The sequence below is a fragment of the Lathamus discolor genome, chromosome 5 (genome assembly GCF_037157495.1).
Source record: "Lathamus discolor isolate bLatDis1 chromosome 5, bLatDis1.hap1, whole genome shotgun sequence".
Lineage (NCBI taxonomy): Eukaryota > Metazoa > Chordata > Aves > Psittaciformes > Psittacidae > Lathamus > Lathamus discolor.
The window spans coordinates 84137091-84152793 of NC_088888.1; the positions used below are offsets into that span (position 1 = coordinate 84137091).

General features: G+C 36.8%; 1 protein-coding gene across 1 annotated transcript in view; it reads left to right on the plus strand.

Moving 5' to 3' along the window:
- The window catches only part of EYS (eyes shut homolog), an 822863-nt gene that overhangs the window by 590469 nt on the left and 216691 nt on the right, over positions 1–15703 (plus strand). The window contains exon 36 of the mRNA XM_065682611.1: positions 9064–9176. Coding sequence (XP_065538683.1) covers positions 9064–9176 — 113 coding nt within the window. The remainder of the gene's footprint in view (positions 1–9063; positions 9177–15703) is intronic.

Genomic DNA, 15703 nt, shown 5'->3' on the forward strand with positions numbered 1-15703 from the left:
AAAAAAAAAAAAAAAAAAGTCTTGTCTTACTATAATAAGAGAATTAAATCATTTTGGAATTACATGGATATTTACCTTCTTCACACATCATGGTTAACATTTTTATGTGATTGTCTACTGTAGGTACACCTCTGATAATAGAAATACATGTGACTAACATCTTGGTGACCTTGGAATGCATGCACTTTTCTAAACAACTTCTAAGGTGTCAGGAAGCTCTCCCTGTTACCATGTTCCTAACACTGCAAACTATGGAATAGAAGTTCTCACTTGGTCCTGATAGCTTAAATATGCTACACTGTTAGATTTAGGATTCTCTAAGTCTTTTGGGAAAGTAAAGGCACTTTCTGAAAGGCATTGTGTGCCAGTTGATATATTGCTTATATATTGTGTGAGGAATACTGTGTTACCTTGAAACCCTCTGATTTAAAAGCTAGTTAGATGGGGGGGGGGGGGGGGGGCAGGGAGTGGGGGAAGTGTTTACATTATACAAAACCAGACAATGCAGTTGCGGATGTTTATAAAAAGTTGTACTGGCATGATATAAAAAAGTACATAAAAGAAAAAAACTTATTTTGTTGGAACATTTTAGCTTTTATACCCAGTTTTTCTTTCTGAAGACCTCAAGATATTCCAGATAAATGCAGTCATTCTCCCTGAAACATAAATGTTTCCTCCTTATGCCAGAGATAGCCTGGCCATTGTCTAAGTATTAATTCCTTTGACATGCAGATGTTTGTTTTAGATAAAGCATTATCACTTCTAGTTCAGACAGGTGTACAACTGCTTGCTTCACCCCTTTTTTGTCACTCAACATTAATGATTCAATAACAAGTGTTTCACACTGAATCCTGTTTTATGTATCACAGAATACCTGGAGTCGAAACTGACCCTAAGGATCATCAAATGTATCAGTACATAAACGTGTATACTTGATACAAATGCATCACTGCATAAACATATGTACTTGATACAAACATCTCTCGGGTTGCATGTTTGTAGGTCTGAGCTATTGATTATTGATTGGGCAAGAGCCATAACTACAGAAGCCAACTAGCTTGGACTAGAAACTGGTTCATGCTGATGGGCTCTAAATATTTTTTCTCTGATGTGCTGTAATACTGTATTATATTAGAATGTCAGAGTGTTTAATATGTCTAACTTCAGCATCACTCTGAAAAGTTGACATACAGGGGAATGGTTGATTTCCACAGTCAGTTGATAAAGTCTGTACTAGTTGAGAAATACAAGTCTATTTTCCAAATTTCACTCTGCCTGTTCTAGTTGTCTCAGGTCAGTATATTTTCCACCTTGTTCATAGGCAAGGTATTGTACCACATTAATAAGAGAGAATTAGACAAATTACAGTAGTCAAGCTTATGAAGAATAGCAAACGCAGTAAGTAAATTATGCATTATGCTTGTAAGTTTAAACACTGAAATTGTTGACAAAAAAGCCAGATATTGATAACTGTAAGACTTAGGGAAGTCCTTCCTTACTTAATGATTCTTCATAGCACTTCTGAAATGCAACATTGCACTTCCTTAACTGCAAGGCAAGAGAGAATTTAAAAGATAAGGATCTTGGCCAGGGACAAACTTTCATGAAAATGGTAAGGGAATTTCTTAGTACCCTTGAATCTTTCAGACTTACTGACTTTAATTAATCCTTTGTGGCTTAATGAACCATTTTCAGCCAGAATAAACTGGCAGAAACATAGGAAATTGACAGTGAAGCACCCTCAAATATTACATTGCCAGTCACTTTAGAAAAAGAAATTATGAAAGAGGAGTGTGAATATCTGTTACATGGTGAGCTGGCTCCACCAGAGTCTGGGACTAGGCAGATGACAGGTCTGGTTCCCACTGTAGAGCACAGCAGCCCAAGAGGTGATTTACAAATCTAATATGAGAGGGTAGTCTCAGTTCCTTGATCTAAAGCACAGGAGACCGGAAGAGCTCCTGACTTGCTGATTTCACATATGGGAGAACTACCAGGGTTGTAAGATTTGCAACCCCTGATTTAGGTTGTTAAAGCTGATGAGGAATGAGAAGCACAAATGTAAATCTCTTCCACCCTGGGCAGTTTGGGGATGTTTTCTTTTCCCCCCCTCTGCTGCCTGTTTTATGATGCTTTACCACTCTTGTTGCATGAAAGTCTTGTGATAGGGTTCAATATACATTGTACACGTGTCGTGGTTTAAACCCAACCACAAACCTCTTTCACTCACTGCCCCCCCTTCTTTCCCTCCCTCTACTCCTGGAGGGATGGAGAGGAGAATCAAAAAGAACGCAACTCCCACGGGTTGAGATAGGAACAGTTTAGTAACTAAGGTATAACACAAATAACTACTGCTACCACCAATAATAATAATGGTAAAGGAAATAACAAGAGGAAAGAATACAACACCTCAACACCAGCTGACCAATTACTCGCCCCACTCCCCCCAGCCGAGCACCGACCCATACCTCCTTCAACCCTGCAGTCGCCCTAGCCCTTCCGGGTAACTGACGTGCTGTAGTATGGAATATTTCTTTGGTCAGTTTGGGTCAGGTGTCCTGTCTCTGCTTCCCCCCGGCCTCCCCTCCTCCCTGGCAGAGCATGAGGCTCAGAAAGTCCTTGGCCAGACCAAACATTTGAGCAGCAACTGAAAACATCAGCCTTATCAGCACTGTTCCCAGGCCAAAAAATCAAAACACAGCACAGAAGGAGAAAAATGACTGCTACTGCTGAACCCAGGACAAGACGTCAGTGCAGACAGCATAATAATAGCTTATTTAAAAAAAAATCATTAGAGCAGCTACATGAAAAAGAAAAGAATCTTAATTTAACTTACTTCTTAACCCCTTTTTAGTTGTGTTTAGTTGTGGTTTTTAGTTGTGTTAGTTTAGTTGTATTTAGTTGTGAATTAAAATTATTCTTTTGAAGGTTAGCTTGAAACCACAGTTTCAGTCTTAAAACATGTATTATATTAGCATATTGATTAAATAAAACTTTTATATTTTGCATAGGTTTAGTGTTTCATATAAGAAACACTACTGCTCAGTATGTATGAAAGATTTCAGTTCATGTTTCATTCACTTTACTGTATATACGGTGGCATGTAAGAAATTTTACAAGTATACCTTCTCATTTTTGCCTCCCATTTCTGCACTAGTAGAGAAGCTGAAATAATATTCCTTCTCCCATATGTTAAGTGTTTTCTTTTTTTACTTTTGCTTTCACAACCTATCTCACTCTTCATTTTTAACAAACCCTTTAAAATTTGTTTGCTTGAAGAGACTTGGAAATTCTATCTATAGCACGTTCCCTCAAATGCAAGCAAGTTTAAGTGCTCATTAAATGGAACACAAAGGCAGAATAAGGTCCTGTTGGATTAAACATATTCTGTTTGCCTTGGTGCTAATATGGTAGTCTATACAGTTTTATTTTTTGCTGCATTCAATTTTAACTGAGAAACATAGGTTGTAAAATGACGTTTCTTAAAGACTAAATTCTTCTTTAGGGAGGAAAGAGCACCACCACCACCATGGAATTTTTGTTTGGTTTGGGGTTTCTTTAAGTTTAATTTTGGTTTTCTGATCTTTTTTTTAGTGGGTATGATCCTGAAGTTCAGCTGCAGTAGGTTGCAACCAGATTAAATCCAATATGGTTAGTGAAATTTGTTGCTTTTTGGACAATCTGAAGTGAATACAAAGTTGAGAGTAGAACTTGCATAATTTTAGATTTCATTATGACAATTTCATATGATTCTAACTCCTATCAAGAACCAGAACAGTAATAGAGAAACTGTTATCTCATGGTTGATTTTGTTCTGCATTAATTTCCAAACTGTTAAAAATATTGTTGGTAAATATAAATAAAAATGTTCCTAGAGCATTCAAAAATGTGTACCCAGCCCATTTTGTTTATGTTTAAAATACTGTAATTTGAAAAATTTCATATTTTTGATTCCTGTGAAATATGTCTGATTGATTTTGGAGTCTGATTTATAGAACTCTCTGCAAAAGATTCACAGGAATCATGAAGACATGAAAGATTACTGAAAAGTGTATCCTGGTGCACTGTGATATCTCTAGTAAGAATTTTTCAGATATATTAAATTTGTCTTGACTGGAGACAAATGAGGAAAGTTTGTGCTCTGCTTTGTTCTCTTTTGAGTTAATTGTGATTTTTCTTATAAATGCTGTGATCATAAGCCAAAGCCTCATTATATATTTATGAATCTAGAGATAAATAACAGCAAGCAAGCTCATTTAACGGGGAACTCAATTCTAGATTAATTCTACCTAACAGGACCTTTAATTTGGTCTAGTCAGTAAGGGATGTTAATATATGGCATATATGTGTGAACTTTTCCTACCAGGTAAGTATCTGTACTCATTTTTGTCAGGTATAAAGGGCATTTAAAGAGCGTGGTAACTATATGTCAAACATATCAGCATAGTTTCTGAATAGTGAATTGTGTTAAATTAAATTTCTGGTGTTGCTATGACCCTGACATTTTCAGGCAATTTAAGTATTACAGATTGTCAGCATATTAATGTATTTTTGGAAATGGAAGGAAACCCAGCTACATGCAAAGTCTACATTTTAATACTCTGCTAATCACAAATTAGTATCTATTCTCAGAAATAGCAAAATAAAAGCTACTTACTTTTGATTGTTAATAAATAGTCCTTATTCCTAAATATAAGAAGATATTAGGGTTTTTTTTTTTATAGATAGAATAGCAGTTCAAAGGCAAGTAATTGTTTGACCAAAGTTTTTATGGTGTAGCATTAATTATAAAGCAAAGTGTTTTAGCATTACCTTAAAGGAATGCATTGCATTCAAAATATTCACATATCAGTGTAAGAGAAATTATTTGGAGCCCAATCAGTATGTTTTGGTTTGGGGGAAGGAAACCATGTTGTCAAAATATTCACTGATAATAGTGCTCGGGGAAATACACAGGTAATTTTTTTATTCCCAAACCAAGCAATTCATTTGCTGTTCAGTGCGCAAAATGGATCATATGTTGCCATAGTGAATTTTTCGTATACCACCTGACATTCAGATTCTTGAAAGAACTTAGCTAGGCACAGTAGCTCTTGTAAATATTAAACCTGTGTTGTATCTGGCCTCTGCATTTGTTAGTTCCTTTTGTTTTCTGTTTATTTATTTGTTTGTTTTTTTTTTTTTTTTTACAATCCCAAGAATGAAAGCTTGGCTTTTCTTGGAAAACACCCATGGTGGGACTGGAACAATCATAATTAAGATTTAGCAAAACTTCATTGTTGGTAAGGGAGAAAAGAAGCTGCAGAGCTATAACAATATTAAAACATGTTTAATTTTTCAATTTTTTTAAGCAATGTTGTGGGTCCCATGTCATTTCCAACTCAGAAGCTTTAACTTTCTGTCTGTGTTCATATTAAAGTTGCAATAGATCCTGAATTCTGTTAATTTGAAAATTATTTTATTTACTATTCATAAAAGGCAGGGGGGAAAAAAATAACAAGTTTCTCTTATAAGAAAAGTCATGTGAAACCTAGTAGGACACACGTTTTAAAATATTATCTGGTGTCATTTGTCTTGATAATGGCAGCAAAAGCAGACTGCTGAGTATAAGACCTGGCAGTCCATCACACTTATTTCTTTGCCAACATAATGGTCAAAAAAGGAAGAGAGACTGTCTTCTATTGTCTGTAATCAATATCAATAGTCCGCTCTCATGGTATATCAAGTAACATTGTTCTCTCAACATCTGAAGTGCATCTTTCAAAAGAGGCGTGTTCATATCCAATCTTTGAGTGAGGGTTTTATTTCTTCCCAAGCTCCAGGAAGCCTGAGCGCAATCCTCTAAAGCACGTTTACTACACAGAGATATAATCTTCCTCATTCCAGCGCTTGAACTTTTCTGACTTTAAATGCCACATTAAACAGTTACATAACTTTCCACATTGTTGCACTGTAGTAACATATTGCAGTGTAGTAACATAGTAACGTGTTTCCAAGTCTTAACTGCCCTTAAGCTTTTGCTGCTAAAGAAATAAACAATGAAATGTTAGTGAACTTCTTTGCTCCTTCCCATGGGTTGGAAGGCCAGTTCATTTTATTTATTGTATAGCATGTCAAGGTGTGTTATCTTACAGAGTGCCTGAATAGTGCAAAGCAATGTGCCTTGCTTCAGCTGTGTTGTGTTTGTGCAGTGTATCTCTCTGCTGGGAGGGAGAGATTTCTCCTTTTCCAAGAGAGCTGGAAGCAGCTTTTGGTGGCCCCAGGCAGAGAGCTTTTGGAAGAAAAGAGACTGGGGCAGTCCTGAGAGGAACAGGGTGCTTTCTTAAAGCTTGAAACTGATTTTCAGCCACCTTGTAGAAGTGATGGCAAAAAGGAAATTTTCCCTGTGACCCAGAAGCAGCTGTATGCACCGAGAATGCCAAATGGTTTTTACACCGAAGTCACTGAACCTTTTAAAAAGCAAGACTTCAGGAAAGTGCCCTCCCTGCAAAGGTGGACAAGTGAAATATATCAACATTACCCAGCACATCAGAAATCTATTAAATGGTTGCCATGTTCTAATTTAGGATTTTGTACTTTAGTAACCATAGTTTTAAAATATTTCAGTCTCTCAGAATCTCTTTTTTCTTTAAAGAAAATGGAAGGTGGTTTTACTTCAAGGCTCTGGACAGAGCATGAAGCCATCACAATATGAAATGTGCTTTACTGTCTGGTAAGGAAGAAGGTGAATATACAGGCTAGAGGCTACCATTCTTTCTGTGACACTTAATGATGAGAAAAGAGATAGGGAAAACCATTCTTGAAAAATATCTTCCATTAATTCAATCAAATTTTAACCCCATTTAGACTTGTACCATCCACAACATCCCATGGAAGAGTTCCACGGCTTAATTTTGAGGAGTATGAAAAGTACACACTTTATCTTGCTTTGATCTTCACATTTATTTATATAATTTCATGTCCTTTTGATCCTGTATAGTGAGAAACTGTGAAAACGGTTTATTCATCTGCACAACACTCTGTTATAACTCTCCTTGATGATGAGTTTCCCTGAGCAAAGATTCCTAGTCTATACAGTCACTGTCTGTTCAGAAACTCTCCTATGTTTCGCCATCATCACATACCTTCTGTTTTTTTGCATGTTGTGAAATCATCATCTCAAAATTTTGCTTTTGCTATCCTGAGTAACATGGGAAACATAGAGCCTCTTGTCAATATGCTGAAGAGCACAGACCCTAATGCAGATTGCTGAGGGAATTTATAGGGTTCTCCATATTGAGAAAGCTCACTATTTATTACCAATGTTTATGCTTCTATTTTACCCATTCTCTTACTATGTTGAAGGCTTTTGTTGTTATCCCAGGGTGACCAAGTTATTTTAGAGTCTTTTAGCACAGAAACTTGTTAAAAGCCTTTTGGAAATCAAAGACTATGTGCCAATGCGTCCTTTTTACGTATTCAGTGTTCCTCCTGTGAGTTACAATTTTCCTTTTCAGAAACCATCTCAGCTATTCCCCAGTACATTATGTTCATCTATGTATCTGTTAATTCTGTTTTTTATGGCAGCTCTTAATGGTTTGTCTGGAATGGAACTGGGACTTAGTGATGCTAGTTTGAAGTGTGCCTTTCATTCCCTAGACTTCTCCCCCTTTCTCAAATAATAAAAAAAAAAAAAAAAAAAAAAAAACCAAACCAAACCAAGCAAACAAAAAACAAACAAGAACAAAAAAAAAAAAATCCACATCTACTATTCCTGATGTTTGGATGCCATCTTAAGTGATGACCACAGTAATTTCCCTTAGGACTTCTGGGCAAATATTATTTGGTCTTTATAGATGCTGTTAACTTTGTTAATTAATTTTAAAGCATTTTTACAGTAATAATTCAATTGAGACAGATCTCTAATGTATCCCTACTAAAAAGAGGTTCTGACATGGGAAACTCCCAAAGCTCCTCTATGTTAAATTTTAATTTGGTGAGTTTATTTACATTTCCTGCTAGAGCCTTATCTGTTTGAACACTCTTAGTTTTTGATGGTCTATTAGCCCTACAGTCTTTCTGCCAGGCTTACTGCTTCTATTATGTTTTAAAAAGCATTTAACGCTTGCCATTATGGTTTTAGTAAATTGTTCCTCAAGACCTTTTATTTTTCTTTCTGCTTGCATCTAAACCTGACACTGCAGTGTTAAGGACCAAGACAAGACTTGCTTCTCTTCCTGTGGGTTTATGACCAGCATCCCTTTAGGTGCCTAAGGTCATACCTTCTTCCACTGATGCTGTCTTTTCTTCCTGAGTAATCTCCCAAGGCCTCCTTCAACTGTTTCAATGATTTTCATCTTCATGGACAGTTCTAGCAGTATTTTTTGTATTAGCATGGCATGAAATTTATTATATAAAATATCGAGTCTTATGTGGCCCCAAAGACAGGGACACATGATCTGGTGTGACCAGGAACTTGTCCAGTGGTCTAGTCCATAAAGACTCTGTTGCACCATTTTGGGTGGTTTGTTTATACATTATAATTATAATGCCTGCCAACATCTTGTGTCAGTGTGATTTGTTTAGATGGTGAGATATGCATAAGAATTCATTCTCTGTTTTTTTTTTAGTGCCCCTACAGTGATTCCATTTTTTAGTAGTTCCTTAGGCATCTTTGAAATATGATTAATGGTACTAGACATCCTTTGAAGAGGGAGGTAGTAAACTTAAAAGCATACTTTTCAAAGCTTCCTTGTTTACCATTCTCCATGACCTGTGATCATCTATAAATAATAAATACCTAATTAAATCCACTTTTTGCTGGTGTCTCACCATACCTGTTGGACTGTCTGCATGTCCAAAACTCCACGAGTTTATTTTTAAGTCAGTACTGCTTCTCTTGCTGTAACTTCTTTTCACATATATTTTTTTAATAGGGTTTCATTAAATTAAAAATGCAGATCAGGAGGGGTCTTCAGGAGTTAAATTATGTTACAAAACTTTTGCAAAAAAAAAAAAAATTATTTCTTACACTGATCACAATGACAACAGGCAAAAGAATTGTGTGTTTTTTCTCCTTTGTAGGTACCTGGACCTGTCTGCAATTTCACTGGCTGTATACAAGTTATAGAAATCAATGATGTTGGACCTTTCAACTTCTCTAGTGCTGTGGGAAGAAATAATGTTGACAATTGCAGGTAAACCACCTCCTGGGACTTTTCAAATCAGAAGAAACTGTGTTGATTTTACTTTCTTCCCTAAATGACTATTTTAGGTAATTTCAACAGTTTACTTGTAAATACTGCAAATGTAACCATTTAAAAAAAAATATGGAGAGATATTATTCTTTCTTTTATGCTTCTGAAGCATGTTTTTTATGGAAGATGCTTTTTGCAGAATAGTTCAATTAAGCTTGACAGCTTATTTAGAGTGTTTTTACCCAGAATGCTGAAACATTATCTTGCTGTACTAAGCAAGATAATCTGCAAGAAAATACAGGAGTGGGAACTGGGGTGATGTTCTGGCTATGTTTCTACTTATAGTTTTGGGATTTCCACTAGTCTTTTACCAAATACTGGTGACTTGGTGCTACACTTATATATATGAGCTTGGGAAAAACGCTGGAAAGTATTGTTTCTGAATATGTAAAAAAGCTACTGGGTTTTATTTTTGTTTATTCACATTGCTGTTAGTCATTTGTTAATTGAAATAAAAGGCTAAACAGAGGCAATGGTGTAAATTAGGATTCTATTCTCTTTCATAAAAGATTTAAATATGGGAAAGTGGAAAATAAAAGAAAGTAGAGGTAAGTTGCATTTGTAGATCATGAAGTCTTTTAAAACAGAGTATGATTTTAATAATAGGACATATATGTCCAATATCCCTGGAGAGTTTCATATAATCCTTTTTACATATGGCTTTAATTTTTTCCTCTAAAATTTACAGAATATTTTAATTAATATTCATGTGCATGTTTAAACAGTATGTTATAAAGCTAGTGGTAACTGACTAGATCATTAATTAAAAATCCATGAGATATGAACTCTGCTTCCACTTCTACCACTAGCCCCTTCATGAATTTGCACACATCACACTCAAAGGTACGAAAGGAGGGTAAACATCAAACCCATTATACTATAAGCCACCTGACTCAAGTCCTAAACGTCTAAGCTTTTGCGTGTAAAACTTACTCGGAACATAAAGTTCAGCTTGTTACACCTGCACAGACCTGCCACCACGATTTTTATTTAGAACAGCAGCTCAGTATCATGTCCTTGTCCAACCTTGACTAAGAAATAAATCTTTACACCGTTTGAGTTCCCCAAGGCATTTTGTTTGGAAGATGTTCTCTGAGTGCATTTAACAAACTGTTGTGGGTGTAAATCCTGCACAAAATACAAAACTCTGGCCTCTGTTGTGACAAATCCTAGCTAAGAAAGAAGCAATTGCTCCACTCCTGAATTTCTGTACAGAGGTTGTCCCTAGTGAGAACTGTGGTCTCCTCAAAAACAGGAGAATATACACTTGTCTGTGGAACTATGCCCCTTTGCAGAACAGAAATTCATGGAGATGAAAGCAAGTGAGGAAGCTGCCTCATGCATTTAATTCAGGTATTAATTTAGAGGGAAAATAATCTTCACTTCAAGAATTATTTATATATTAGAAATTAAATAATCATTGGGGAAAAAAAAAAAAAAACCCCAAACAAAAAAACCCATAAACCATCTCAAATGTATTCTCTGGTTTAGGGTAGGAAATTATTCTAGATTTTGCACAGGCATTAGAGCTTTGGTGTCCCAAATCCTAAGCAAGATCATAGAATCATAGAATGGTTTGGGTTGGAAGGGGCATTAAAGATCACCTAGCTCCAACACCCTGCCACGGGCAGGGGCACCTTCCACTAGATCAGGTTGCTCAAAGCCCTGTCCAACCTGGACTTGAAAACTGCCAGGGATGGGGCAGCCACAACTATCTGGGAAATCTGTCCCAGTGTCTCACCACCCTCATGGCGAGGGGTTCCTAGTATCTAATCTAAATCTACCCTCCTTCAGTTTAAAGCCATTGCCCCTTGTACTATCACTAAAGCATTTTTTTTTCTTTTTTTTTTTTTTTTTTTTTTAACTACTAGGCAAAAGAGAGATAACTTAAAAACCAGGACTCTTAGTACCTTCTGTGCTTTCTTTCATTTGCCAGAAAGAATACTTTCTCTGAGACAGGTGTCTACATCCTTGGGCTTTTTGACATTCTTTTTTCATTTTTCCTGTTGAGTAGTTTATATAACCATTCAGTTAAGAAGCAGTAGCCTTCAAGAAACAAGACCAATGAAGTCTGCTTTTTCCAGTCTGTGTACATAATGTATAGAGGGATATAGGCAGGATGAAGATGGCTAATAAGAAAATCTGGGTTTGTTTCTTTTTTGATTTCTTTAATATAGAATGCTATATTACCTACTCTAATCTATAGAATTATATGCCAAAATCATTGCATTTTGTATTGCTTCTGATGCTTCCCTTCATACTTAGTCAATTAGCATAGAAGTATGACTTTTACAGTATGATACAGACATTAAATTTTGCTTTATTTCAATCAGAACTCAGTGATTACAGTCTAGGGCTCTTCCTTGCAAATACTCACTGCGTATATGTAACAGATTAGGTAATTGAATTAACATGGTAAGTTTGTACTGATGAACTGTCGAAATAGTCTTGTACTTAAAGGGATGTTGGAAGTGCTCTTGTGGCCAAGAAGGCAAATGGCATCTTAGGGTGCATTAGAAAGGGAGTGGTTAGTAGGTCAAGAGAGGTTCTCCTCCCCCTCTACTCAGCCTTGGTGAGGCCGCATCTGGAATATTGCGTCCAGTTCTGGGCCCCTCTGTTCAAGAAGGACAGGGAATTGCTTGAAGGAGTCCAGCGCAGAGCCACAAAGATGATTAAGGGAGTGGAACATCTCCCTTATGAGGAGAGGCTGAGGGAGCTGGGTCTCTTTAGCTTGGAGAAGAGGAGACTGAGGGGTGACCTCATCAATGTTTACAAATATGTAAAGGGTAGGTGTCAGGATGATGGAGCTAGGCTTTTTTCAGTGATATCCAGTGATAGGACAAGGGGCAATGGGTGTAAACTGGAGCATAGGAAGTTCCACGTTAACATCAGGAAGAACTTCTTTACTGTAAGAGTGACAGAGCACTGGAACAGGTTGCCCAGGGGGGTTGTGGAGTCTCCTACACTGGAGATATTCAAGGCCCACCTGGACAAGTTCCTGTGTGATGTACTGTAGGTTACCCTGCTCTTGCAGGGGGGTTGGACTAGATGATCTTTTGAGGTCCCTTCCAACCCTTGGGATTCTGTGATTCTGTGATTCTGTGAAGGATGCTGGGCCTTCTTAATCCTCTGTTCTGAACAATATGCTCATTTTTACCCCCCATTTATCTAAGAATTCTACAGATGAGCCTAGCAGTGTCCATTCCCATGCACTCAACACAAAGCTGGCTCCATCCTGCTTCAAATCACAACTTTCTCTGTGAAAACTTGGGAAACAGAAGTGAAATTAGACTGAATTTCCCTCAGTGGCATGGCTGTCCCATACGAGTGGACAGCAGCGAAGCGTGGCAAGCATTCTCATTACTCATTCTCTTCCCTGTGACACAGGAATCTCATATCTGCCCACACATGGCAGCTCACATTATCCTTTGCTTTTCACTTTAGGTATAACTCACATGCATCCTGACCATCATCAGTCCTTAGATATAAATTCTGCCTCTCAGGAAGCATATACGAATCCCAGCAGCCATTCTTTTTATTCAAGACAGGCTTGTTGGGAAAAGACATTTGTGTTGAGAAGGAAGGAGAAATTGATTGAAGAAAGTTCCTTAAATATAGCAGTAATAGATAATATATGTTGCAAATATGAGTAGCTGGTGAATACTGGAAAGCTTGGTGTACTTATATTGTATTTTCAGACTTCATATGGTTGTGTTGATGCAATACTGCTGCAGGTGGTGCTTCCTGTCAGTAGAAGAGTACTCTACAATGTGGCTTTCAAAGCAATCCAATTTCTTTCTGTAAAAACCTTCCTGTATTTGTCATTCAGTGACACTATGCATTTCTGTTCTTGCTGTTGTGATTTGTCTTTAATTGACTTCCTACCTACCATCACCAGTTTGTTGACTTCTAATCCTTTGAATGCCCCTGCTCTTGCATATTCAGCCATACTCTAGTGGCATTCATTTACCCTGCTGGGGGATTTACTTCTTGGTTTCTCAGCAGCACGGATTGCTTCATTACTTTGGTGTAGGAGGTCAGCCAAAAGGAGACATGCAGAAACTTCTTAAAGAGTATGGGTTTGTGAGTAAATTTTAAGGTTATGAGTTTTTAATAGTTTGAAATTTACTCAAATGTGTTCTGCCATTTTTTTAACTGGATCTCTTTGAATTTTAAAATACCTAACAATGAGCTAATATGTGCAAAGAATATAGAAAGCTGTCAAAATCAAATTTTAGAAAGAGTTAATTAACCTTTCGAAAACTATTGTCATCACTACTTCAGGACAAATCAGTACATTTCATAAGTATATACTTCATGTTGCTTATCTCAGATATTAATGCAACTTAAGTTACTGTTTAAAAATCCTTGAGAATTACAAAATGTAAAAAAAGTAAAGCCATAACATTAATTTCACTGTCATACGTATTTGACTATCTGCTTAAAATACTTTAAATATGTAGGACAAGAGTGGTCTTTGTTCCTTCAGAATCTTGTACTGCAAATATCATACACTGCAAAGGAGGGAGAATTACTTGGTAGAACTAAATGGGAGATGGGAGCAATATGGAAGTTGCCTTTCATGGTGTTTTGGAAGTAGATGCTAAACTTCTGCTTAAATTCAAGAGGATAATTGATGAGTGTACCACCAGGCAATTGGATAAGATCAAAGACCTTAAAACTTTCAATAATCCCGATCCTTCTGAAAAATGTAGGATGTCTGCGTGCTCAGAAGCACTCTTTCAAGTATGAGGCTTTAACTCAACTAATCTGTAAAGTCATAGCCCAAATCCTTCTGCTAATCCCTTGCATCGCTGTTTAAGCCTGGAGTTCATAGATATGCAATAACCCATAATACCACGGGGAGGAGAGAACAGCTAGGAAGGATGTATTGCACTGAAAGCTCATCAGAGCTTCCTGCCACAAGATGTAACCAAGGTGGAATAGGAAATGGCAGAATAATGGTGTGGGCAGGAGAATGAATTTAAGCTTGACTCTGTGAGAGCAGATTTGCAGCCATAAAAGTCCTCTGAGCTATGAAGCTATTGCTTTCAGGAAAGGTTATAAGAGAACCATATCAATTAGTAAAGGTCAGCCTCCAATATGTATTCTGCAGTTATACTAAACTATGTATTTATGTAAATCTTGTCAGTTTATTTTAAGATTCTGTCTAAACTATTCCTGCCTCAGAGCTTTGAACATATAGGCAATTTTGAAAGAGATTATATAATGGCCAACAGTAGTAGAAGAGGCAACTAGAAATAATGGATCTCTGATGAGATCTGTTAAAAAATTATTCTTTTTTTTTTTTTTTCCTTCTTCTGAAGCAAGTAAGATACTCTTGATGTGTCAGTGCAACATAAAGCTCCCGTAAGTGTTTCAGAAAATGTTACTGGAATAGATTTGCAGGATGAATGAGTATCACTTTCAGGTAGAGTTCAGGTAGATGACAGATACAAATGAAGCTTTGAATCTCAGTATTCAAAGCTGGTATCTGCTGCAGCTCACTTTTGGTTTAGTCTCTGGGAGTTAGGACTGCTATTTATTCCTGTAAGAGTACACAGTAAATTGAAAGGTTCCACACACATACATAAAATATATGCATATACATATGAATATGCATATATTTATATCAATTCAAGCCATGATTTATTTCTTTTTGAAAACATTCCTAACTAGGAAACTGAAAAATACTGTTTGCTGTTTTCCTAAGAGGAGTTTTATTGATGAATGCAAATGTACAAGGCTGATTTGCACTCACAGATAGGAGATAATAAGCTCAGTTCTTCATTACTGCCCATCAAGCAGATTCTTGGTTAATATTTTAAAGATTTTATTTTGCTGCTAATTTATCTTAAGATGTTTTTTCCAGGCTAAAACTGAGCTTCATTTCAGCAAAGACTGATTTCCATTTGCATTTAGGGAAAAGGCTCTTGAATGTGCATTACCCAAGTTCCATTCGATCAAGAGGACTGATAGGTTTCCTAATGCATGGCAGTTTTTTCAGGAGCTGTGCAATACAATTTCAGTAAGCCCTCAGCTCCACTTTCCCCTGACTTATCGACTTCCCAACAAGCTCTAAATCCCTTTCCTTATGTGTGAGTACTCCCCTTTCTATTCTGTAGTTTTCTGTGGTCTTTTTACAAACATTCTAACAGACCACAAACACCTTTGTGAAATTCAGTCTCCTGTGCAATTACTCAACATGTCTCTTCCTTTATGGAAGACACCAAGCATCTGAAGTGTTTGATTTCTGTCTTTCAAATTAACTGCGTACTTTGAAAAGGGAAAAGTTGGGTCTGCTGAGAAGTTATTTTTCAGCTGGTCATGAAAGTCAGTTACCATTCCACACCTAGAAAAGTAAAAGTGCGTACGGTGGTACATACTGTCTCTTAGACTTCATTGTAAGAATCCATACAAAACTCAAGTAAGGTCAAAGGGTTCTGTCATATGAATACGCCTGAGCT